Consider the following 23,650-nt stretch of genomic DNA (forward strand, 5'->3'; position numbering starts at 1 on the left):
AGAAGGTACCTGGGCTCACCTCACCGACACAGGCCTCCCACGTACTAGGCGCTTCCGTGGCCCCGACAAACTCCCGTGAGAGTGTGACGGGGTCTGAATGGCGCGGCCGTTTCTCTCTTCAAAAACAACCAGGACTAAACGCACGGACCCCTCCCCTCTCCAACCTTCTGAGAGCCACGATGCAGGCAGGGCGGGCGGTGGTCACCTACGGGCTCCCGTGTCGGCCCCAATGATCCCAGAGTCACAGGCACAAGGAAGAGGCTCTGAGGCGCCAAGGCCAACATCTTTTTTATTTTCAACTTTATTTCCAACTTCAAACTTCATTATAAAACTTGTCAAACAAACATGTCAAAAACAACTAAAAACAAATCATAGCTGATATCCAGAAACTGCAGCACTATGTTGGTAAAGGCTCTCTTCACATTACCAGAGAAAGAACTAGACCTCTTCCTCCCCCAAAGCTTCGTTGGTGACTCGAGGACACGATGGGACACTCTTTCCGACGCAGGAGAAAAGCGGAAGAAAAGCTGCTTGCTTCCATCAGCGTGGAAGACGCGAAGACCACGGGGTGCGGGCGAGGGTGCCAGAGGCCGCCAGCGTCACCATCACGTTCACGGAGCAAAGTCACACACGGCGCCCACGGCAACGCAGGACAACACCGCGGACCCGTGTCTCGTCTACAAGATGCATCGACGCCCCAGACGCTCCGTTCGATCCCCCACAGTTAAGATCCCGAGAACAATTTAAATACAATCTTTTACTGAATCTGCTACTGGTCCGTTACAGGACAATTAATTAGGAGACTACACCGACTAGAACTTCACAGCTACGGCTGCCCCGCGCACCTCCGTTAAACAAAAATAAAACTAAAACGGACCAATGACTAAACAAAATAGACTCTTCCCTTCAATTATCTGTAGATCAACAGGCTTCTAAAGAGGAGCGCCGCCCCCCGTCACGGGGAGAGGAGCGTTGGTGAAGACAAGGGACGTACGAGCTACAGTATAAACAGCGTGGCCTCACCCGTAGCAAAATCACGGTTTTATCTTAAAAAAGTCAAAAACGTACAAAAATATTAGCCCGAAATGGCAAGTTTTCAAAAACCAATCTGTGTAAAAATGTTTAAATAGTGCTGTGACTCCAAAAATATATATTCTATTTTTTTTTCTATCTGCAACAGTTTATAAAGGCAAAACGGACACCTGCGCGTGAGGTAGCAAAGCCAAATCCGCCAGCTTTGGGTTAAGGAAAACACCCCTCCTGGGTCTTACCAGCATCTTTTAGACAACGTCAAGTGAATTCTAATGGTTTCACAATTTTTAATCGACAGGTATGACTTTATAAAATTTAATTTAAAATACTGCAAACGTTTTCGTTAAAAAGATCCTTAGTCCTAACGCTTATTTCACATTCAAAATACTGTACAGAAAGACCTGCAGTCCCCATATATTACATAAAATCTGTGTACTTACACTTTCCGGCGCAGTTCCAGAAGCGGAGGGTAAGCGAACTGCTGAGGGTCTCCCTTCATCTGCCCCTGCGAACGGCCCCGTCCCCGCTCACAGAGAGCACCGGGTCCCCGCTCACGGCAGCGGACACGGGACCCGAGGCCTCTTTCGAACCCCGTCGCCCACGAATGATTTACTTCAAAAGCAAGCGGACGCGAGTTCTCTTCACGAGACGCGGACGAGGCTCCACGGGGCGGCCGGTGTCACTTAGGAAACACGAGGACAGAACGAAACAGTCACAGCTGGAAAGTCCTGGAGACCCACAGACGTCACCGGGATTGTCTCAGTGCATCTTCAAGGACGGCCCGTCTCCCGGCACAAAGCAAATCCCAACGATCCCCCTTGTCCTCCGTCCGGCGTCGGGACCGAGTGGCCGCAGGCGTGGCCGCGTTAAAAGACCACCGGGCCCCCCGGTCCGGACTCAGAAAGAAAAGTAAGACCCCGTCGGTGCGACAGATGAAGATTCGCTCCGGAGCCTTCTCTTGGTCTCCCGGGGAAGCCGCGGGGCAGGCGCGTGGGCGGCTAGTACACGCGGGGCAGGATACGGTAGGGCACCCGCCGGCAGTACTGCTCCCACGCCAGGCCGTACCGCCTGCGGCAGTGGCGCTCGTCGCGGGCCTCCCGGTGCACCAGCAGCACGGTGAAGTAGGCGACGTAGAAGTACGGCAGAGCGTGACCGAAACCTGGGTCACGGCACAAGCGTCAGTGACGTTTCCGATCCCTACGCGACACTCCCCCCAGCCCCCCCCAGGTGAACCGCGAGATTCCCCAGGGCCCCGCCCCCCACCCCCGCCTCGACTCTGCCCGCCGCGCTCACCACAGGGGAGGGACCACGCCAGGGCCATGAGGAGGTCACCCAAGTAATTGGGGTGGCGAACAAAGCCCCACCATCCAGAAACCAGAAGGTCTTTTCCCGTCGAAGTGTGAATGGTTTTCAAATCTAGGTGAAAGTGAAAAGACATTTATAATCACCTCTAGACAGACGGACGTAAAATCTTTATGTAACGTAAACATCATAAATATAAACCCGTACTTACGTGCAAGCTTTGGATCAGCGGGATTTTTCCGGAATGCGTTTTTCTGAGAATTTGCACGTCGGAAGATTACATATCCACAAACTGTAATGTTTTTAAAATCTCGTGTTAACAATTTAGATACGATCTAATATTTAAAAGCATCAGTGACTCCACTTAGGAATTCTGTGCTTTGAGGAAATTTCCAAAGTAGAGAATACTCTGCTCTCTTCAGGAACAATTAAAGGGGCGCCCGGGGGGCTCAGTCGATTGAGTGTCTGACTCTTGATCTTGGCTCAGGTCGCGATGTCACGGTTTGCGGGATCGAGCCCCGTGTCAGGCTCTGCGCGGACACTGTGGAGCCTGCTTGGCATCCTCTCTCTCCCCCTTTCTCTCTGCCCCTCCCCTGCTCGCATGCTCTCTCTCAAAATAAATAAACATTTTTTAAAAACTCAAACCCCTGTCACCTCAGGACATCGAGAGAGGAGTATCCTGAAATGTCACTACTGTACCGCTTTCCTCATCCACCGGGGGACACAAAACCAACCGATACGGTGCCACCCACAGACGAACGCTAATCCGGCCCCGGTTAGAACCACAGCAGTACTGGGGCCCGCTGCTACTGTCACACCCACGAGCCAGAACACGGACGCCTCCCGGATCCGAAGCAGGACGAGAACCTGCACGTACACGCACACACGGAATCCCCCTGCACGCCGACAGCTTTCGTCCGGATTTCAGAGCGTCAGATTGAGAGGCCCTGACCAACAACCGCTGGCCATTAGCCCTCGAGTCTGTCTGTCAGTCCCCCATAGCGTGGGAAGGAACGACTCCCCGTCTGTTGCTGACCTGTAAACTACGCGGACCGCCTCGAGTGATACGCAGGAGCCGAACCAATGTTGAAACTGAACCTTAATTTTAACCCTCGCCTTAAATCTCCTCTTCTCCCCGGGATGCCAATCAGAGCAGCAAAACTCCCTATATTTGGAGGTCGCGCTAATTTTCCTGCCCCGCCCCCGCTGGAGGCATTTACCAAACACGTCACAGCAGAGCCGCACGTGACACTCAGCCAAGACCACCCGCGATGCTCCTCGGCTCCGGCCAGGCTGCCCTCCCCCGCCTCCCCCTGTCCCCCCCCCCCCCCCCCCCCCCCCCCCCCCGGTCACCCGATCCCACTTTACCCGCTACAGTTTACACTTCAGATCGAGCACCCTCCCCCACCGAGGCCACTCGGACCGCTATTCCCGAGACCAGTCCCGACCGCCTTCGACACGGCCGCAGTGGGCGGCGGGCCCCCCACTTGTGCTCGTACGCGTCGCCCCCGCCTGAGGGCAGTCCGGGCTGGCACAGCAGGACCAGACTTCCTGCTTTTCAAGACGCCCACCAGAAAGAGCGGCCGCTGCAAAGAAAAACCACCCCAGGAACGAAGCACCCATTCTCTCTGCAAGGCAAGCGTCTTTTCAAATGACTCATCAAACCACTTACTTCACACCTGAGCTAATCACGTCCCTCTCCGAGGGCGCGTTGTGAATAGGCCCCTACGAGAGCCCAAGAGACTCCGTGCGCGACATTTAACCCACAGAGACAGAGGTCGGCACTCACGTTTCAGGGCGATGATGAGAGAGGCCATCGGCCAAGACACTTCATTTGGGTGGCCGACCAGATAAAAGGCTTGGAAGCTGTAGATGAAGGGAACCCACACTAGGTCTCCGAACGCCAGCATGAACCCAAACCCGTCGTGGGTGATGTCCATGGTTGTCAACAGTGCTTCCTGTTAGGAAAGAGAGGGAAAGGCAAATTTTAAGAACGTCTGGGGAGGGGGGCGGGGGCCGCCTGGGTGGCTCAGTCGGTTGACTCTTGATGTCGCCTCAGGTCACGATCCCAGGGTCGTGGGATCAAGCCCGCATCAGGCTCTGTGCTGACAGTGCGGAGCCTGCCTGGGATTCCCTCCCCCTCTCCCCCCGCCCCTCCACTACTCGCACACTTTCTCGACAACAACAACAAAACACTTGGGGAAGGAAAATGCTGTGTTCCAAGTGTTCAAACAAAGCACCGGTTCACAAACGGATGCAGGGCTCTGGGAGGGCACAGCAGCTGCAAGTTATAGAAGAGGGGAGGGGCACCGGGGGCTCAGGTGGTTAAGCATCTGACTTTCCGCTCAGGTCACGATCTCACGGTTTGTGGGTTCGAGCCCCGTGTCAGGCTCCGCACTGACAGCTTGCTCAGAGCCTGGAGCCTGCTTCGGATTCTGTCTCCCTCTCTCTCTGCCCCTCCCCTGCTGGCACTCTCTCTCTTTCTCTAAAACAAATAAACAGGGGCGCCCGGGTGGCGCAGTCGGTTAAGCGTCCGACTTCAGCCAGGTCACGATCTCGCGGTCCGTGAGTTCAAGCCCCGCGTCGGGCTCTGGGCTGATGGCTCAGAGCCTGGAGCCTGGTTCCGATTCTGTGTCTCCCTCTCTCTCTGCCCCTCCCCCGTTCATGCTCTGTCTCTCTCTGTCGCAAAAATAAATAAACGTTGAAAAAAAAAAATTTTTAAAACAAATAAACATAAAAAAAAAGGCGGGGGGAAGAGGGGTTCTGGTTCCTGGGCCCGTGTCCCTCACCAGGTCACTTTGCCGCCTTCATCTCCGCTCACGGTACCCTCTCATCCCACGATCTGGAAATGACGCGTGTCCAAAACGCCTCTCATGCTTCCCGCCTTCACCCGGGCCGTTCTCCGACCTCGGCCTCCGGCTCCCCGGTCACCCCCCAGCTGCCTCCCCTGGACCCCCCAGACGAGGCGCTTGTCGGATGCCGCACCCGCTCACAGTGGGCGTGCCAAGTCCTCACTCTGGCAGGGACCCCAGGTCTCCAGCTCATCACCGTCACCCCAGCACGCGGCGCACGGCTGGCGCGCTACACAGTCAGCATTTTCGGCGTTTGCTGGAGGAATGACGACACCGCCGGCTGCCCCGTATCAACCCCGCGTGCACCCGTCTCCCTTCTGATCACAACACACGGGATGCCCCTGCTTCCCCCTCCGCTGATGATGCAGGAACAGGGTTTGACCCGCACACGCAAGCCGCCAGATCACCGCTGGGCCCAGACACCTGCAGGCCGGACTCCAGATCGGAGACGCCACTGAGGTCAAACTCAGAAGGCCCGGCCCGAGGGAATGTCTAACCACCTCCAACTTCGGGCCACGCGGCTGATGCAGGAAAAGCAGGGAGCAAGCTCCACTGAGGGGTCCGAGGCCCAGGTGAAAGGAAAAGGTGGGAACTCCAAAGACCCCTTTCTTCCAGAAAGCAAGCAAATGGACCATGGAATGGAAAACCGAAGTCACAACCTCCGGGCCCTCAGGCCACACTCAAGAGCGCCGATCCCCGGGCACGATCCCCGTGCACACAGGCTCTCAGGACCTGCCATCCGATCTCCCGGGAGCCAGCAGCCTGGTGCACAGGACAGGAGCAGGGACGAGCTGTCAGGCAGCCACTGCCTGGTCAGGCGCTCCCAGGACAGCCTTGCAGACAGAGGGAAGTCACTTCTACCTAATTACCGTCCTCCGTTCCCTCAGGTCAACCAACTAACAAGAAGGGGAGTCAGCCTCACTGCCCGGCCACAGCCAGATGCCAGCGAAAATCATCAAGTCAAGCCCCTTTGTCCACAGAGCTGGGGCACTGATGACACGCAGGGAAAACCACCCCCAACTCCAGTGCTCGACCCCCAGGACCTGCGACAAACCGCCTTCACAGAAATCAACAGAAGTCACCGTTCGGCGAAATCTCTGGAACACATGAATTTCTAGCGAGGGCCACGGTGACTCCCACCGCGTGACAGCAAGCTAGAAGAATTGCTCATCGCTGAAACGCCACCAGAAAGGAGTGTAAAGAGACATCTCTGTGACACCCAAGCAACAGTGAAGCATCACCGGGCTCCTGAGACGGAAGGTGCCGGCCCCCTGGGAGCTGCCGACTGCACCACAGCGGAGGACACCCACCCGCAAGTCCTCTGGGGGGGACCTGGAACCTTCTGAGGCCCCAGCGGCGGGTGCCCCACGGGCCTGCAGTGCTCAGAGCGCAGAGCCAGGAGCTTGACAAAATCCGTACCCCGGCTACTCGTAGCTGAGGTTTATTTACCTTGAAAGGCCCTGACCGAACAAGAGGCAGATTACGGAAATAGCAACGTGACGCTTTCCGAGTCACCCTGAGCGACTCCGTGACCCGGTGCAGCAGCCAAGCCTCCGACTCGAGAGGTCAACACACTGTTGTGAAGACTGACTCGGACGTGGTGATGTAGGGAGGCCAGTTTTGTTTTTATTAAGTTTACTTAGAAGGCGGGGCAGAGAAAGAGCGGGAGAGAGAATCTCAAGCAGGCTCCACGCTGTCTGCACATATCCTGACGTGGGGCTTGAACTCACGAACTGTGAGATCATGACCTGAGCCGAAATCAAGAGGTGGATGCTTAACCGACTGAGCCACCCAGGCAACGCTGATTTTGTTTTTAAAACCGGAAGAAAACTCAACTTGAAACCTGGAGGCACAGGTTACAAAGGTAACAGGAAATTGATAAAGTAAAACAGGCCTGAGGAATATGTGATTTTTAAAGGGAATATATTGAAACAAAGATTAGGAAAATATAAGCCAGTCTTCAAGAACTAGAAAACACTGATCAGACTTTTTTTTTTGTTTTTAACGTTTTACATTTGAAAGAGAGAAAGAGACAGAGCATGAGCAGGGGAGGGGCAGAGAGAGAGAGGGAGACAGAATCCGAAGCAGGCTCCAGGCTCCGAGCGGTCAGCACAGAGCCCGACGTGGGGCTCGAACTCACGAACCACGAGATCATGACCTGAGCGAAGCCGGACGCTCAACCGGCTGAGCCACCCAGGTGCCCCAAAAACACCGATGACGTCTCCATGTGCCAGTAAGGGCACGTGTTAGGAGCTCAGCTTTACTTACACCCGTTTCCCTGGTTATCACGACTCCTCATTTAAGATGCATCCGACGGGAGCTATTCTGTACATTCTGAAGCACCACCACCAAAACACCTTCGCTATTTAAGAACCGGCTGCCGCCTGACGATCCAAAGAGCAGGACCCTAACTCCGTGCTGATCTATCCGTCCACGTTCGTTTGACACGGTAATTAAGAAATTAGGATTTATTTATAGGAACCGGACACACGCACAGATCTTAAATACTTCGCGCCAAGGAGCAGCTGATGCACACGCTCACCACGCCGCGTGGACGGGCGCCCCGCCTCCTCCCAGCAGCCCTCCTCACCCCGTGTCGGAGGCCGCTCGCCCACACTCAACGCCGCCAGACTCGAGGGCCTCTGCCCCTAAGATGACTTACCTCGTTCCAGAGCGCGTCCACCACATACAAGAGCTGGAAACTGTTAACCAGAGTCATCGCTAAGGACGGGGCAGCTCGGTTCTGCAGCCTCATCTCAGCCAGAAGCATCGCCAGGTTCACCACCACCTACAAGAAAAGGGGCAGGTGCGGCCTCAGGGCGCCGCCCAGACCCGTAGCAACAACAGCGACCTGCAGGGGTGACGCCAACACCACGAACCCGGGAGCGGCACTCCGGGAAGGACCCCCGGTCGCCTCCCTGGTACTCCGGTCAGAACTACGTCACTCACTCCAGTCATGAGGACGCGACGGCCCCTGACAAAGTACGTGACCGGCGCTCTGCAGATGTCACGGTCACGAGAGGCAGGGAAAGACTCAGGAGACAAAGCTGAACCGCAACCACAGGCTCGAAGGGCCTTCGAGAGAGGGGCCCAGGACAGAAAAGGGCCAACGGTGGAGGAAGGGGGGGGGGGAGGCAGAAAGAAGGCCTGGGGATTCAGCTACTATCACTGTGACAGTGGGAATCTGCCGGGCGGATACGGACACAGGGGGAGAGTGAGGTGCCAAAGGGAATCCTGACTGTGTGTCTACAACCCTCCCACAGGTCTACGATTGGGTCAGAATGCATTTTCTTTTCTTTTTAAAGACAGGGAAAATATATTTTTTCTCACGTGAATTCACCTACATGATCACCTTCCTACCTAAATATACCGATATAAGCAAAATAAAACAAACTCTCCATCTTTAATCACCTGGAACAGGGCACCTTAACCCTGTGCACTCTACTTACGGGAACAACAATACTTGAAATACAGACTCATGGAAAGCTGTAATCACTCCTAAAAAAATACCACCTCCCACTTTAAGTTGTCTAAAAATCTTTTCTAAACACAAGACTAATTTGTACTCCTGAACTGAATTTAAAAACAAAGAAGACATACCCATCCAATCAATCCAGGGCGCAATTCACAAAAGTATTTGAGGTCAAAAGTACCGATCCGAGGATTCAATTCACGGCCGATGAAGAAATCATAGATGGCATTTCCTGGAAAGGGAAAAGTTCTTACCCAAACAGTATGGCAACTGTGAGGCTTTAAAATAAGCCCTGCTGTCTGCCGTCCAGGGTCCCAGTTCAGCCTCTCAGGGAGCCCGGCAGGCGCCGGCGTGGGCAGGCGGGCACAGAGGCGAGGACCGAGGAGGCCGGAGGGTGCCCACCCTGGCTGGAAGCCGCTAGGCCCCTAGGGCCAGGTGCCCTGATTTTAAGGGAACTGGAGCTTTTTTTAAAACAAAGACTCACCATTTTTTAAAATAAGCAACCTGAGTTTTTAAAATATTTGAATACTTGAAGGTCAGTATCAACCAATGTATAATCTCTGTTATTTTGGGTCGTTTTGAGGACGTTTATGAGACCAAAAAAGAAAACTGTCATAAACTGTGATGCTAAGTTACTAAAATGTCAGTTACTATAATAAAAAAGTTACTAAAATAAACTGTCATCAAGTGACTGAAAAAGGAACAGAGATGAATAGGAAAGTCGGAAAAAACAGCGAATAGATTCTTTCCCTTTAAGCGTATCTTCCTTCCCATTTTTTTTCCATCCTGTTATTTCTTCCTCCTCATCATGGCTGTGACCTGGAGCTGGCGGGGGTGGGGGGGGTGGGGGGGGTGGGGGGGGTGCTTACCGGAGCTGGAGGGGGCCAGGGCACAGGGAGGTGCCCCTGCCGCCCGCACCGCCAGGTAGACACTCAGGCCCAGGGAGAAGGCGGCAGCGGCCAGCGCGAACTGAAGGAAGTGGCCGTACACGTAGTACAGGTCCGCGCCCCAGAAGACGGCTGCTCCTATGACCGCGGACGTCAGGAGGAGAGCACAGAACCCTTTAAAGAGAAAGAGAAAACGTGCACGTTGACACCCGGGCTTCGCAAGATCCACACCCTGAGAAAACACCGCAACGTTATTGCTTCCGAGCTTACTCGCACGAATCGGGCTCAGAACACACGAGCGGGCAAGCAGGCAACGCCCCGGTCTTCAATACAGACGCTGGATCCCTCATACGGGTCAAGTATTTTAATTTGTTTTTGAAGTTTATTTATTTTGAGACAGAGACAGCGCGAATGGGGAAGGGGCAGAGAGAGGGAGAGAAAGGGTCCCAAGCAGGCGCTGTGCCCACCTTGGAGCCCGATGTGGGGCTCGAACCCACAAAACCGTGAGATCATGACCTGAGTCAAGACAGGAGTCGGACGCTTAACCAAATGAACCACCCAGGTGCCCCGGGTTTTCCAATATTTTAATAGTTCATATGCTATTCGTTTTCACTGTGAATCATCAATATGTGCTTTTCATAAAAACAAAGCTAAAAGTGCACAGAAATTCACTATTAAACAGCAGAGAAGAATCTCAAAATTCACATAATCCTAACCTTCGGGCCCAAATCAGTAACAGAGCTGTGCCCAACACACGCACACACACACGCGCGCACACACACACGCGCGCGCGCACACACACACACACACACACAATCCGTGGGGCGATCTTGGCAGTTACACCAGTGTACTTTTACCTGAAACGCCTTACCCGCGATGGTTCCAGAAGATCCTAGCTACATCCCACCTCCCGGGGAACAGATCCCAGGACCCTGGCCTCAGAGAGCCCAGTGCGCACAGGCCATCGGGTCACAGGCAACTCCCGACTCCACGGCGCCCGTGAGGCCCGGGAGGCCCGCGTGTGCCCGGCCTGCCTCTTCCGCGAGCCAAAGAAGGAGTCACGCGTCCGGAGGGAGCGCCCCAAGAGCCGCCACGCTCGGATCGACAAGCAAACAGAAGAGAGGCGGCTCCCGCACGAACTCTAACACGGCGGCTCCCGTGCAGCACTGCGCGGTCTCTGGGCCACCGTCCAGACCCGCCTGCGCCGCAAGCCAGGTTTTGGCCCTAGGGTAACTCCGAACGGTTGTAACTTTCCCTTCAGCTTTTTAAACCACTCGTTCACTCTCGTAAAATGTATGAATGTTAAAGGAAAACGGCAGCAGACGGAACAGCTTCCTGCCCCGTGGCCCACGTGCATTAAAATGAACCCTTCACGATGTCCTGGGCGCTTCCTGTGTGAGGGGCAAAATCTCACGAACGGAGACCGAGGACGACGGAGGCAGAGGAACCAGACGGGGAATCTGGAATCTGAAAGAGAAGGACCGGGCAGCTGGTCTGGCGGGCTGCCATCCAGCTCGCGCCCTGTCGGAGGGGCCACGGTCCCTCACAGGGGACTGAAAACAGAAAGCAGGACTTTTTACAAAAGAAGGCAGTCAGCGCCCAGGAAGAACCCACAAAGATCAAGAGACCAGAGGGCAAGAAGAACCTCCCCACCGTCCCGACTCAGCCTCACTGGTTCTAACAGCAGCAAATCTGGGAAAAGTCTGTGGACGCCCGACAGCGGCAAGTGAGTGTTGAGCACCCACCACGGGTCGGGCACTGAGCTGGGCTCGGTGTTTTCCACACGGCACGAAAGGCACCTACGGGATCTTCAGCTGCCCCTTGAGAATCCAGCAGAAGACTTCACAAAGCAGGCGCTAAATAAGCCACAGGATAAAGTACCCACGGTTAGAAAGGTAAAAAGTGACAGGACTGGGGCGCCTGGTGGGGTTGAGCAACTGCCTTCGGCAGTTCGTGAGTTCGAGCCCCGCGTCGGGCTGTGTGCTGACGGCTCGGAGCCCGGAGCCCGCTTCCGATTCTGTGTCTCCCTCTCTCTGCCCCTCCCCCGCTCACGTTCTGTCTCTCTCGAAAAAACAAACATAAAAAAGAAAAAAGAAGCGATAGGAATAGGATTGAAAAGGCCAAGAATGAGAATGTACAATGTAATTCCCAAGGAAAGGAGGACACTCTACACAGTCCTGTTAAAGTGGAAAACCCTTTAGGGAGAACTCTCCTAAGAGTAGGGCAGCCGTACCCGACGGAGGTGCAGACCTGCCCGGTGCTCACAGCCGACAAGCCTCCTGCAGGCCAGCCCCCTGCCCGGCACCAGGGGTCCCCAGGGACCCACAACCAAGGCCCCCGGCCCGGGACTGTCGGGGAGGCCCATAAACAGGATGATGGGGACAGAAAGAGAGCACTGGGTCACACAGGGGAACGTGGAGTCACCAGAGCGCACCCGAGACCGGTGGAACACCGAACGCTATCTACCCTGCAATTAAAATAAAATTAAAAACTAAAACTAAAAAAATACATAAAAAGGAGAGAAAGGGACCCGAGGGCTCCTCTGAGCAGAGACGTGACAGGAATGATGCAGCTGCCACAGGACACTTTGGGGACAGTTTTCCAGAAAAAGCACCGTGGACCCAGCCAAGTGACGCCAGAGGCCAGGAGTCGGGGGGTGAGGGGTGGGGGTGGGAGTGGGGGAGGAGTGGCCGAGAAGCCGGAACGGGCCTCCCCAGACCGTGGCGGTGACCCAGGGCGATAAAATCTAAACACGGCGACCGGTGACTGTACTAGGAAAATGAAACCGCGTGCCAGGGAGAAGCGACCGGGCGCCGTCCCCGCACCCGCACACCCCCCGCCCGGCTGGAGCCGGCTCCCACGGGTGGCGGAGCGCGACGCTCGCAGGCTTCCCGCGCTCACTGGTTGGCGTGAAAACAACAACTCACCGTTGAGTCTGTACTTGAGCCTTCTTCCATCAGCAAGGGGCATTCCTTCCACAACCTCAAAAAGAAGAGAAAGGGATTTTCTTCACCTAAGACTTTAAACAGCCTCGCGTCACACGTCGTCGTCGATTCCCACACGCGGGAGGAGGACCAGGACCCCCGTACGGAAGGCGGCGGCCAGCGGCAGGCGTCTCACGGGCACCCGCTCGCCGGCGGAGCCGTTCCGCCAGGATGTCTCCGGCACGCGCCCCGGTGGTAGCGGCGACAGCGGGAACGGCCAGCCTCCCCCGCCCCCGCGTGCGCCACCACCGGCTCCGCGTACTTAAAACCCTCTATGATCTCGTCCACCGCTCGCTCCCCACCACTGAGAAAGCAGAGCAGGGGCCTGCGGTCTCCCGTCGGCGAGGACCTCGTGAGCCCGCACCCCCCGAAGCCGCGGCCGCCGCCTCGTGTACTTCTCGCTCCTCTACCTACACAGGTGCGCACGCTCGGTCCCTCAACCGTTCCACGTGATCCTTTATCTCCAAGAGACGGGGAGCACTTCGCGCGCGAGGAGCACTCCGTCTCTCCGTCGGCAATCGCGCACGGCACACCCGCACCAAAGGTGCTCGACAGACACGCGCCTCCCACGAGAGGAGTCAGAACAAAACCCCCACTCGCCCGACAGCGGCCACAGCTTGCTCCCCAAAATAACTATTCAGAAATGTCGCAATTCATCTTAAACACGAAACACCAGGGGCACGTGGGTGGCCGGGGTTAAGCGTCCGACTCTCGATTTCGGCTCAGGTCACGATCTCACGGTCCGTGAGTTCGAGCCCCGCGTCGGGCTCCGTGCCGACAGGTCAGAGCCTGGAGCCCGCTTCAGATTCCGTGACTCCCTCTCTCTCTGCCCCTCCCCTGCTCACGTTTGTTCTCCCTCTCTCTCAAAAATAAATAAACATTAAAAATTTTTCTTAAAGAAAAGTAAAGATACAGACTGAGGTCCCTGGAACTCGGGAGCTTATCAGTTGAGGGGGGAGGAGGTCCCGGGACAATGAGCCCCACCAGCAGAAACTTACCTTCCCGACTGGCAGCAGGTAGAACAGAGCCTGCATTAAAAACCAGAGGATGTAGACCCCAAACACTCTGGTTTCCCACAAATCCTGCCAGGCCGGCAACGGAGGCGGGAAGTTCAGAAGACTGGGCTCCTTCTGTTTACACATCAACAGCAACAGGCAGAGGCAGGCGGGCAGTCCCAGCATGATGAGAAGCACGCCTGCAGACAAGGCTTGAATTTCAGTCCAGTTTATCTCGCTCTGTCAAGACCCCTTGGGACTTCTGAAGTCAGGACTGGAACCTGGCTAACCGCTGAAAGCGATTTCTAACGGGCCATCACAGACTCCTGGCTGCACCTGCCGTGCCCGGTGGGCAAGTGCCGTGGCCACTGAGGACATCAGCCGCTAGCCAGCACCGGACAGCTGACCTCCGCCCCAGAAACCAGGTTCCAAAACGTGTCAACTCCATCCACTAGGGAGCAGACAAGTTAAGATTCCAGCAAGCTGAAGATCAGAACATCTAAAACCATCAGCCTCCTCTTTTTTAAAAAAGTAAAGCACTCTATACACCTAAGTTTCTAACAGAACAGATTCCCACGTAGCAGGTGCACAGATTCTAGGCACCTCGGGACACCGTCTCTCACAGACCCGCTAGCCCACAGGGTTTGCTTACAAAACACGAAGCAATTAAGCCATGCAGGACTTGGAACCGGCCGAAAGTATTTTCTTTTACTAGCTCATAGGTCGTCACTACTTTCAATCACCGCCCACTTACTAACAGCGAGCGCGGGCCCCCACCCGGCTTGTGACCTGGCCGCCTCACATACCTCCCGAGAAAGGCCTTTCCTTTGGCGCCACTGCCGCGATGGCTCGTGCCCCCACCACCCCCCCCCACACACACACACACCAAGCAGGGGGCGCTGCCTACCAGGGACTCCCCCAAACTCCAGGTCCTTGGTCTGCGTGGCTGGAGCTTGAGAGGTTTTCAGCGACGCAGATCTTGTCGTGGTAACAATGTTTTCTTCCTTTGAGTCCATTGCTTTTATCTCTTCTCTTCTAGGACGCAGGCTATACTGTGTAGATACGTAACTACGTTCCTCTGACAGATGGAATTTTTCCTAGTTGAAAAATAAAAAACACTAACTATTTATAGTCGATAATTATCAGGGTGCCTTGGGTGGCTCAGTGGGTTAAGCAGCTGGACTCCGGCTCAGGTCATGATCTCACCGTTCACGAGTTCAAGCCCTGCGCCGGGCTCTGGGCTGGCAGCTCAGAGTCTGGAGTCTGCTTCCGATTCTGTGTCTCCCTCTCTCTCTGCCCCTCCCCTGCTCATTCATTTTTTCTCTCTCTCTCAAAAATAAACTTAAAAAATTTTAAAAACATAAGAAATAAACTTATGGGGGGCGCCTGGGTGGCGCAGTCGGTTAAGCGTCCGACTTCAGCCAGGTCACGATCTCGCGGTCCGTGAGTTCGAGCCCCGCGTCGGGCTCTGGGCTGATGGCTCAGAGCCTGGAGCCTGTTTCCGATTCTGTGTCTCCCTCTCTCTCTGCCCCTCCCCCGTTCATGCTCTGTCTCTCTCTGTCCCAAAAATAAATAAACGTTGAAAAAAAAAATTTAAAAAAAAAAAAAAAAAAAAAAGAAATAAACTTATGGTCAGTAATTATCATTAATGCCATCACAGTAACTAACTCAGGATCTTAATATAGCCATCTACTAACAAGAATACATTTGTTAAATTATGTTGAGCCTTAATTTAAGGACGGAATTTTAGAAAAGATTGTAAGAAAACACTGGTTTTCAATGTGATTTTTTTTTTTTTTAACTTATTTTCAGAGAGAGAGAGAGAGAGCAAGTGAGAGAGACAGCAGGGTTGGGGCACAGAGAGGGAGACAGAGAATCCCAAGCAGGCTCCGTCCGCACTGTCAGCACAGAGCCCGACGCGGGGCTCAAACTCATGAACCGTGAGATCGTGACCTGAGCTAAAACCGGGAGTCGGACGCTCAACCGACAGAGCCCCCCCAGGCGCCCCTCCAATGTGATTCTTGAGGGAAAGTCACTGTAACAAAGAGAAAAAGCGGGGGGAGGAACGGGACACCTCGCACCTCAGCGTGTCTGTGAGGCATGCCACCCCTCTCGGTGCGCTCAGTCTCCCCGTTGTATCTGCTGATGCTATTTCCAAATGGCTTCTAAAATGAAGAAGACGGAATATCGTGAACTTAAGAAAGAATCAGACCTCATTAAACAGAACATGATGTCCGAATGTTGTTATGAAATCAAGCAATAAAACAAAGATTTTCACAGCTTCAACTCTGAAGGATTTCAGCATACTTTTGTTAAAAAGGAAGAGGATTAAAATCGATTAGAATTTCCCAATCTTTAGATGACTGGATTTGACAATATAAATTTCTACACAAGATCTTTCATTTCTTAAACACAATCAGACTGAATGTTTTAATGCCATTGTTCAATGGCAAACACTAACAATATTTGCTAGGAGTTAGATAAGGTAAAACTCAGTTAGTTCATTCACTGGTTAGGAAAAAGGGGGAAAGACATTCACTGGCCCAAAACAGCCACCAAGGGGAAATTAACAAGCAGCAGGCACTGGGGAAGCCCTGCCCATGACCCACAAACTGCCTCCTTGCTGGGTTCCGGCTGCCTGGTTTCTACTGAGCCCCGCGTCCTCTCTGCCTGTGGGTCCCCGGCCGCGAACCTGCACCCTCATCAGGCAGCGGAGAGCATTTATTGCACCGAACAGGGGAAGTGCATCAGCTTGCAAAAGACCTTCCGGGCAACGCGTGGCTGAAATCTGTCACTGAGCTCCCGTCCACATCCCTGATACGTTATCACACTAATAAACCAACAGGAGAAAAGCAAGTTAAAAATGCAAGTATGTCCTCGGGAGGCCCACTGGCGAAGGACGGCAGTGATGTGGTGTCAGATTGTAGCTCCAATCAAAGCCAGACTGAGCGGTGAGAAAGCTCAACGTGTACCTCAGTGTACCAAAGTGCCAACAAGCCGCTCGGCAAATACCTCGCTCTCCGCGGCACGGAGCGACAGCCGTGACCCCGTACTGCGGGAACTCTGCTGGGTGCAAGCTGACAGGACGCTCACGCAGTGAGGCAAGTTACTGCGAAAGGTCACGATGAGGCACCCACGGCAACAAGGTGCAGTGACTGTCACAGCCACACGCAGCACAGCGATGGTCTTTCCCGGGCAACACACCGTCCTCACTCCCGCGGCGGCTCCGCGGCGGCTCCGCGGTGGCCCCGGGCTCCGCCGGGGAGGAGCACGGCCAGCCTGCGGCCCTCGGGTCACCAGGACTGGAAGAAGGTCACACTGCAAGAATGTAACGGGCACTAAATGCTACAAATGAAAATGTGACAGAAAGCGGCACGCGTCACCCGCCTGGTAAGGAGAGCCGCTGTCGGACGGAACGTTCGAGCTCACAAGCAATTCTCAGAACGCGAGGTGGAGCGGTGGGCGGACACTCTTTGGCCATCGCGTTGGCCAAAAAAAGAGGCCAATTATGGTAATTCTCAGAATGAGAAAATGGGCATCACACGCCAGATAGTGGTATAAACCTTGCGCAAGCGATCTGGCAGCGTGTATTAAAGGCCTCAAACCCGCACTACCGCCGGCCTGGCGGTTCCGCTTTTAAAAATTTATCTGAAGGAAACATCAGATGTTGTATAAGCATACCTGCTCACCACAGTGCAAATTTAGAGAAGAGGCTAAAAGCCTACCCACAAGGCATTTCAACAATGACGTCACATCTGTAGAATCCGTGGTCTATCCAAACGATACCATACGACAAAAATGACGTACAAAAATATAACGTAGGTTATTCCCAATATATTTTAAAATTTACAAATCTAGCTTCAAAACGGTGTGTATTTCATCCAGCTGCTTAGGGTTATTAAAAGCCTGTGTGCCTTTTACCCAGTAAAGAGGTAATACTAAGTGAACAGAATAAAAGATCATCTTTATTCAATTACTTTTCTTAAAAATCACTACTAGGGGCGCCTGAGTGGCTCAGTCAGTTAAGCGTCCAGTTCTTGATTTCGGCTCAGGTCACCATCTCACGGCTCATGGGACCAAGCCCCACCGATAGTGCAAAGCCTGCTTGGGATTCTCTTTCTCTCTCTCTCTCAAAATTGATAAGTAAACTTACAAAAAGAAAATCATTTCTATTTAGCCTGCCATCCGAGACAGCCACCGCACAGGGGCCTACAGGCTTGCACAACGACCTTTCCAAGCTTCAACTGGGAAAGCAACTCCTTTGAAGTTACCGTCGTGGGAGAGAAGTGGTCGAGGGTCAAGGGCAATGACACTGACAGACCAAGAATACGTTTTCAGAACCCAGTGACGTCCCACTGTCGTTTTATACGTGAACATCTATAAACTGTAAAACTTTTTCAGTTCAAGCTACAGTCCTCCTCCATTTCCAACGTGAACACTGCTCTTTTTTAAAACCACAATATTAAAAAACACAATTATTTTTTAAAACCACAGCACTCTCGTAACTGAACCTTCTTTTTCACCGGTAATCAGAGCCTCGCGCTTCCCACTCTTCCCGACCCCCGCGTGAGGGTGTGGCCTTCCCGAGCCGTCGCGTCGGACGGGAGGTCCCCTCGCTGCAGGCAGTCTGGCGGCACGGCACGGAGGGAAGCCTGTCGGGGACCCGACCCCGGACGAGGGCCGAGGCCTCGCGCGAGCCGTGTGCACCCACCAGCACGAGCGGGGTCAACTTCACTTCCAACACTTCCTTCCTCATCTCCTTAATGTCGGCCTGGTGCGAGGCAGAGGCGGATCGGCGGGAGCTTCGGGGAGGTCGGCCCGGGGATCGGGAGCGGGACCTGGACCTACTCCCTCGGCGTCTGGAGGGAGAGCTGGAGGCTGAGCCGCTCTTCCTTTGCCTGAAGGAAGTCAAGGGCTAGAGAGGGACAAGAAGGCACAGTTTCACCACGAGGCAGACCCGGTACCGTCGGCTCTGAAACCACCCCGGGCCTCAGGCCATCTGAGTGCCCGCTGGGCCCGGCCAGTGACACGCGGGACGCACGCGGCCGCTCCACGCCTGACCCTTCTCAGAAGGCAGAGCCACGCGGAGTGACCGCGCCTAAACCAGCGAGCCGTGTGCTTTCCAACCGCACAGACTAGAAGGGCTCCCTCCAGCCCGCTGGGTTAACGGGTGATGGGACCGGGACGGACGGCAAGAAACTCGGTCCTACGGTTTCGCTCTGGGCGACACGCACAGGCAGGTCTGGAAAATGGGCGCGAGGTGCATTATGCTCAGCGACGCCACACCCCGCCCTTTCCTCTCCCACCTGAGTCCGTGTGGCCCAGGACCGAAGCGTGGCTTGACACTTTTTAAATGATTGCAGACAAGAGCAGAAGGAAAATGCAACTTTGTGACACCTGAGAACCCCTGAAATTCAAACGTCAGTGTGCACAAATGAAATCTTATCGGAACACAGCCACGTGCACCCACTCCCGGCCTGCCCTGCCGGGGGCCGCGCTCACGCTGCGGAAAGATGGCCCAGGAAGCCTAGAACAGTTACTACCTGCCCCTGTCTTCAAGAACATTGTCAGGCACCGGTTCAAGAACCGTTTCTTACTGATCTGTGACAAAAAATGAAATCGAGAACAGATGTGGAGAAATTTTTATAGCATTTTGACAAAGTAATTTTAGGCTTGTTGACTCTAACAATAAAAAGTTGGGGCTTTTACTCTGTATGTCTTTTTCTCCATCCGAAAATAGAGCCATCTTTCCGGGACTTTACATATGATTTCCACCCCTGGGATCAGATCATTTTGAGCCCAGGCGCTCACAGACACGCCGAGAAGCCCCGGGCCAGACTTAAGTCTAATCAGCGTCACTCTCCTGATTAAATCCTTGGTGGTCAGGACGAAGCCCAGACCCCTCCGGTTCTGCTCCCGTTTAACCCACTCCTCGCCCACCACGTTCTTGGCCCTCTGGGTAACCACCCCCGTGCCCCCCCCCACCCCCCCCCAAGCCGTTGGCATGCCGCCCTCCACCCCGAGCTCCCTGTGTGGCCTCGGCACCTGCCCAGGTGTCCCCTGCAAGCCTGAGACTGGGACCACCCCCCACCCCCATGCACAACAGCACCGCCCGCCAAACGCTCCCCCCCCCCCCCCCCCCCCCGGGAGAGGACCCATGGAAGGTCTTCTCCAAGAGGCTGGGAGCCTCCCGGGGACAGGCCGCCGTGCGCAGCCGTGCGTCCCCAGGGCGGACCCGGCGTCCGACCCAAAGCCGAAGCGCGGCCCTGAGCTCAGCCACATCACAGCCCTTCCCGCACCGCGTGACCGCCTCTGGGGGAGCCGAGGGGCACGCACCTTGATGTCACTCTCCTTCAGCTCGAGTTCCGTCCCGTCCTTGTACTTCACGGTGTAGAGCTGGGAGCCGCTGTCATGGCTCAGAATTTCAACTTCGTAGTAAAGCGAGCTCCCGGGCCAGCGACCCCGTACCACCTCCCCGTCGGCGAACTTCCGACTCGGCATCTTCGAACACCAGTCTGAAAAGTCGGAAAGGAAACACCGGCGTCACCGTGGACACGCTTACGTGGCTCTTTCTTTCGCAGACTGAGCACTCAGACACGGCCTCCCCAAACGCTTAACTGGTCAAGATCTTAGGACCAGGAAGGCCTCTGGAGGGGAGGAGTCCGACCCTGAAGTGTGCAGGTGTTAACCGGTTTTCCCAAGGACGGAAACGCGGGCAGAGCTGGGACCCCCAGAGGCTGTTCTTTCCGCTGCGCGTGTATCAGCTGGAGTCACTTGACCCAGGATGACCTCGCCACCGAGCCACTGTGGTGCCCGCCAGGGACCCACGGCAGCAGGACACGAAGGCACCACGCGCCTTGCGCTTTGCACAACACTTTTGCGCCCAAGTGACCGGATCACTTGTTATACAAGGCACGGCCACAGAGGATGACTTTTCTGATTTATAAATTCCCATGTAGGGCGTGTGGCTCAGTGGGTAGAGCATGCGACTCTTAACCTCGGATCGTAAGTTCAAGCCCCACATTGGGCATAGAGCTTACTTTAAATAAACAGAGAAATTCGCACGGTCTTACAAAGGCTTTAAAGTGTATTTAATTTCTAACACATTATCTACATGAAAGACAAACCCTAAGAAACCAACCCTCTGGGAAAATCACGGATGTACAATTAACATTCCTACAACCCACCAACAAGGAGAGAACTATTTCCAAATCCGTGGCGAATAGCAAATTTGGGGTTCTTTCATTCAGCCTTCGTCTTACAGCTAAAGTCCCAAATGCATCCCAAGCATCTGTGTCACCCCACGGCCAGCCGGGCGGACCCCCACCACTGTCCTGACTCCCCACCCCCACCCGCCCCCGCCCAGGAAGCCCCGTTCCTCAGAGCTCACCCGGCTGCAGGGTGCCTCCAGCTCTCAGGACCGGCAGGTTCCCCCGGTCACCCCAGTACCCCCCACCCCCAGCCTTGTGTCACCGGCCAAACCAGCTGGGCCTGGTCTGAGCAGTCACCTTCCTCCCGCCCAACTCGACAACCCCGCCCGGCCCGGCCGTCTGGGCCCACCCCTGGCCCAGCTCCTCCAGGGGTTCAGGAAGGAGAGGGTTACGTTGCCCCGCCCGCCCCCGGGGAGAATCTTTCATAAGTGCTGCATTTCTTCACTGTTAATCGCCTGAGAAGGTACTTTACAGGCCTCGGTTGTTTAGAAAGACAGCGGCCAGGCGGGCAGATGAAAGAACCCAGCAGCATACACTAGTGATTAGGGGGCGTCGGGGCTACGTGTGAGCTGGGACAGCGCCCTCTGCCCAGCACCGGCCGAGATGGCATCACCTGGCACCGGATGGGGCGGGGAGAGCGGCTAGGGGGTGAGGTCACAGGGGTCACACCTGGCTGAGGACTCACGGGGAGTGGGGGAAGCAGGGGGCAGGGGGCAGGGCACATCTCGGGGCACGGAGGAGGGGCACAGAAAGGAAGGTGACAACAGCCAAGTCGGCCTGTTTCAACACTCAGGTCAAGAAAGAGGAAGGAAGCGTGCCGTCTCCTCTGTTCTCTCGCGCCCCTCCCCCTCCCGGGAGCCCCCCCGCCCCCCCACCACACCCCGGCCTTGGCTCTGATTCCCTGATGTGGGCCACCGGGGCTGAGAGCCGGCACTTTCCACACGAAGATGCCATTCGTGTCTCCGACAACGCTTCACAGACCTGAAACACACAGCCCCCCCGACTTTTAACAGAGGGTTTGTAAACAGGCCCGTGAGCAGACACAGCACCTTTCTGAACACTTATTTACCAGGACCTTCTGTTACCTGGTTAAATACTCCGGGTTAAACTAATTAAGCTATGCAGTGGATAGGTTAGGTCCCTAAGCTTAATTTAAAAAAAAAAAAAAAAAAAGACAACTAAGATTTGGGACTTCCAGCAACATTGGGTCTGGTGGCTGAGACAAAAGGCTGGCCAGCACCCCCTCGGGACACCACCACCTCGTCAGCAAATGCTCCCAAAGATGAAACCAGAAAGGTCTGTGCACCTGCGCTGCGCACACGTCCTCCCACCCCTGTGACCCCGCAGGCCGTCCCAGTAGCACCTCCTGGAGGAGAGCGGCCAGGACGGGACACACGGGCCTCTCTGCCATCACACACGGAGAGGCCTCCCTCCAGTGCGAAAAGAAAAAAGCTGTTGACCGAACACAAAGTCCCCAAGCCACGTGCTTGCTAACTTCACTGCCACGGCGGCCCCAAAATGGTACCATTCTCGCACAGACAGCGGGCTGACCGCAGAGCAGGTGCTTGCCAAGGGTCTCCCGCCCTCCTCCGCACCCTGCCACGTCCCACCCGACCCGCAGCCGACCGCCTCCCTCGCACAGCTGGGCCCAAGGCAAACACCTGACCGCTCCCAGAGTGACAGAAATGTCCAGAGGGAAGGCCCGGCCGCTGCTGCTCACCCTTCTCCCTCCTCCGGAGACAGCGCTCGGCAACTAAGCGGGCGCAGCCGGGTCTACACACCGGGCCCTGCTCACAGCTGTTGCCCGCGTAACCACCCTCGCTCTGGTGCAGGCGGCAGGTGCGCGCGCCCCGTGCAGGCCTCCCCGGCCAGCTCCCGTCCCCCCGCCCCCAACCGCCGGGCCTTGTCGGGGGGCTCCTTCTGACGCCTTGAAACGGTGAGAACACAGGATCCAGCTGTACTGGGCAGGGGCGAGCAGCCCGCATCACCTTCCTCTCAGAGCCGGGGGCCGGGGGCAGCCAAGCCGGAGGGCATCCCGGTACCCGCTGTCCCCCGTCCCGCCCGCCAGGCTCCCCCATCCCCGCCGGCGCATCTCCCGTCGCCCCCGTGTCCCCCGTCCCGCCAGGCTCCCCCATCCCCGTCGGCGCATCTCCCGTCCCCCCGTGTCTCGTGTCCCCGTACCCCCCCCCCGCCAGGCTCCCCCATCCCGGTCGGCGCACCTCCCGTCCCCCGTCCCCCACCCCGTGTCCCCGTCCTGTCCGCCAGGCTCCCCCATCCCCGCCGGCACACCTCCCGTCCCCCCGTGTCTCGTGTCCCCGTCCTGTCCGCCAGGCTCCCCCATCCCCGTCGGCGCATCTCCCGTCGCCCCCGTCCTTGCGTCCCCCGTGTTCCGCGTCCCGCCCGCCAGCGCACCTCCCGTCCCCCACCCCGTGTCCCCGTCCCGCCCGCCAGCCTCCCGCGTCCCCGCCGCCGCACGCAGGGACCCGAGGCCCCACCGCCGCCCTCCCGGCCGACACCGCCGCCGCGCGCCCAAAATGGAGGGACGCGTCCTCGATTCGGATCCACCGCGGCTGCACTTCCGCCGCGGCCCGGCCGACCGCCAGCAGCGGAAGCCGAGGCCGCGCCCCCGCCCCGAGTTGCCGAGAGGCGGGCGCGAAGCGCTCACCTGTGCCGGGCTCCTGCGGGACACGAACGGCTCCGGGACAGTCGCCGAGCAGCACCGGCGGCGGCTCCCGCGCGCACGACACCGCCCCGCCGCGCCCGCGCCCCCCGCGCCCGAGCGCGCGCGGCGCCCCGCCCCGGCCCCGCCCCCAGCCGGGTCGCCCGGGGCTCCCATTGGCCCCTCGGCCTTTTGAATCGTCGCCGGCGCCGCCGATTGGTCGTGCGTGTGGCGCGTCCGCCCCGCCCGGCGGGGC

General features: G+C 56.2%; 1 protein-coding gene across 3 annotated transcripts; it reads right to left on the reverse strand.

Annotated features, from left to right (window-relative positions):
- Positions 1–262: 262 nt before the first annotated feature.
- Positions 263–23,491, reverse strand: LBR (lamin B receptor). Of its 3 annotated transcripts, none has more exons than XM_030302692.1 (14): positions 23,401–23,491; positions 19,861–20,039; positions 18,236–18,439; positions 15,606–15,689; positions 14,432–14,621; positions 13,528–13,724; positions 12,473–12,527; positions 9,528–9,719; positions 8,787–8,890; positions 7,849–7,974; positions 4,124–4,292; positions 2,546–2,626; positions 2,326–2,448; positions 263–2,191 (listed from the first exon to the last, which is right to left on the reverse strand). In XM_030302692.1, the coding sequence occupies exons 2-14, from the start codon at positions 20,023–20,025 to the stop codon at positions 2,031–2,033; spliced, it is 1,851 nt and encodes a 616-aa protein (XP_030158552.1). In that variant the 5' UTR covers positions 20,026–20,039; positions 23,401–23,491; the 3' UTR covers positions 263–2,030. The 3 variants fall into 3 exon arrangements, with proteins under 3 accessions (XP_030158552.1, XP_030158553.1, XP_030158555.1); XM_030302693.1 differs by lacking the exon at positions 23,401–23,491 and adding an exon at positions 21,616–22,292; XM_030302695.1 differs by lacking the exons at positions 18,236–18,439; positions 19,861–20,039; positions 23,401–23,491 and adding an exon at positions 16,217–16,354.
- Positions 23,492–23,650: the final 159 nt, after the last annotated feature.

The sequence above is a fragment of the Lynx canadensis genome, chromosome F1, assembly GCF_007474595.2.
Source record: "Lynx canadensis isolate LIC74 chromosome F1, mLynCan4.pri.v2, whole genome shotgun sequence".
Taxonomy (NCBI): Eukaryota; Metazoa; Chordata; class Mammalia; order Carnivora; family Felidae; genus Lynx; species Lynx canadensis.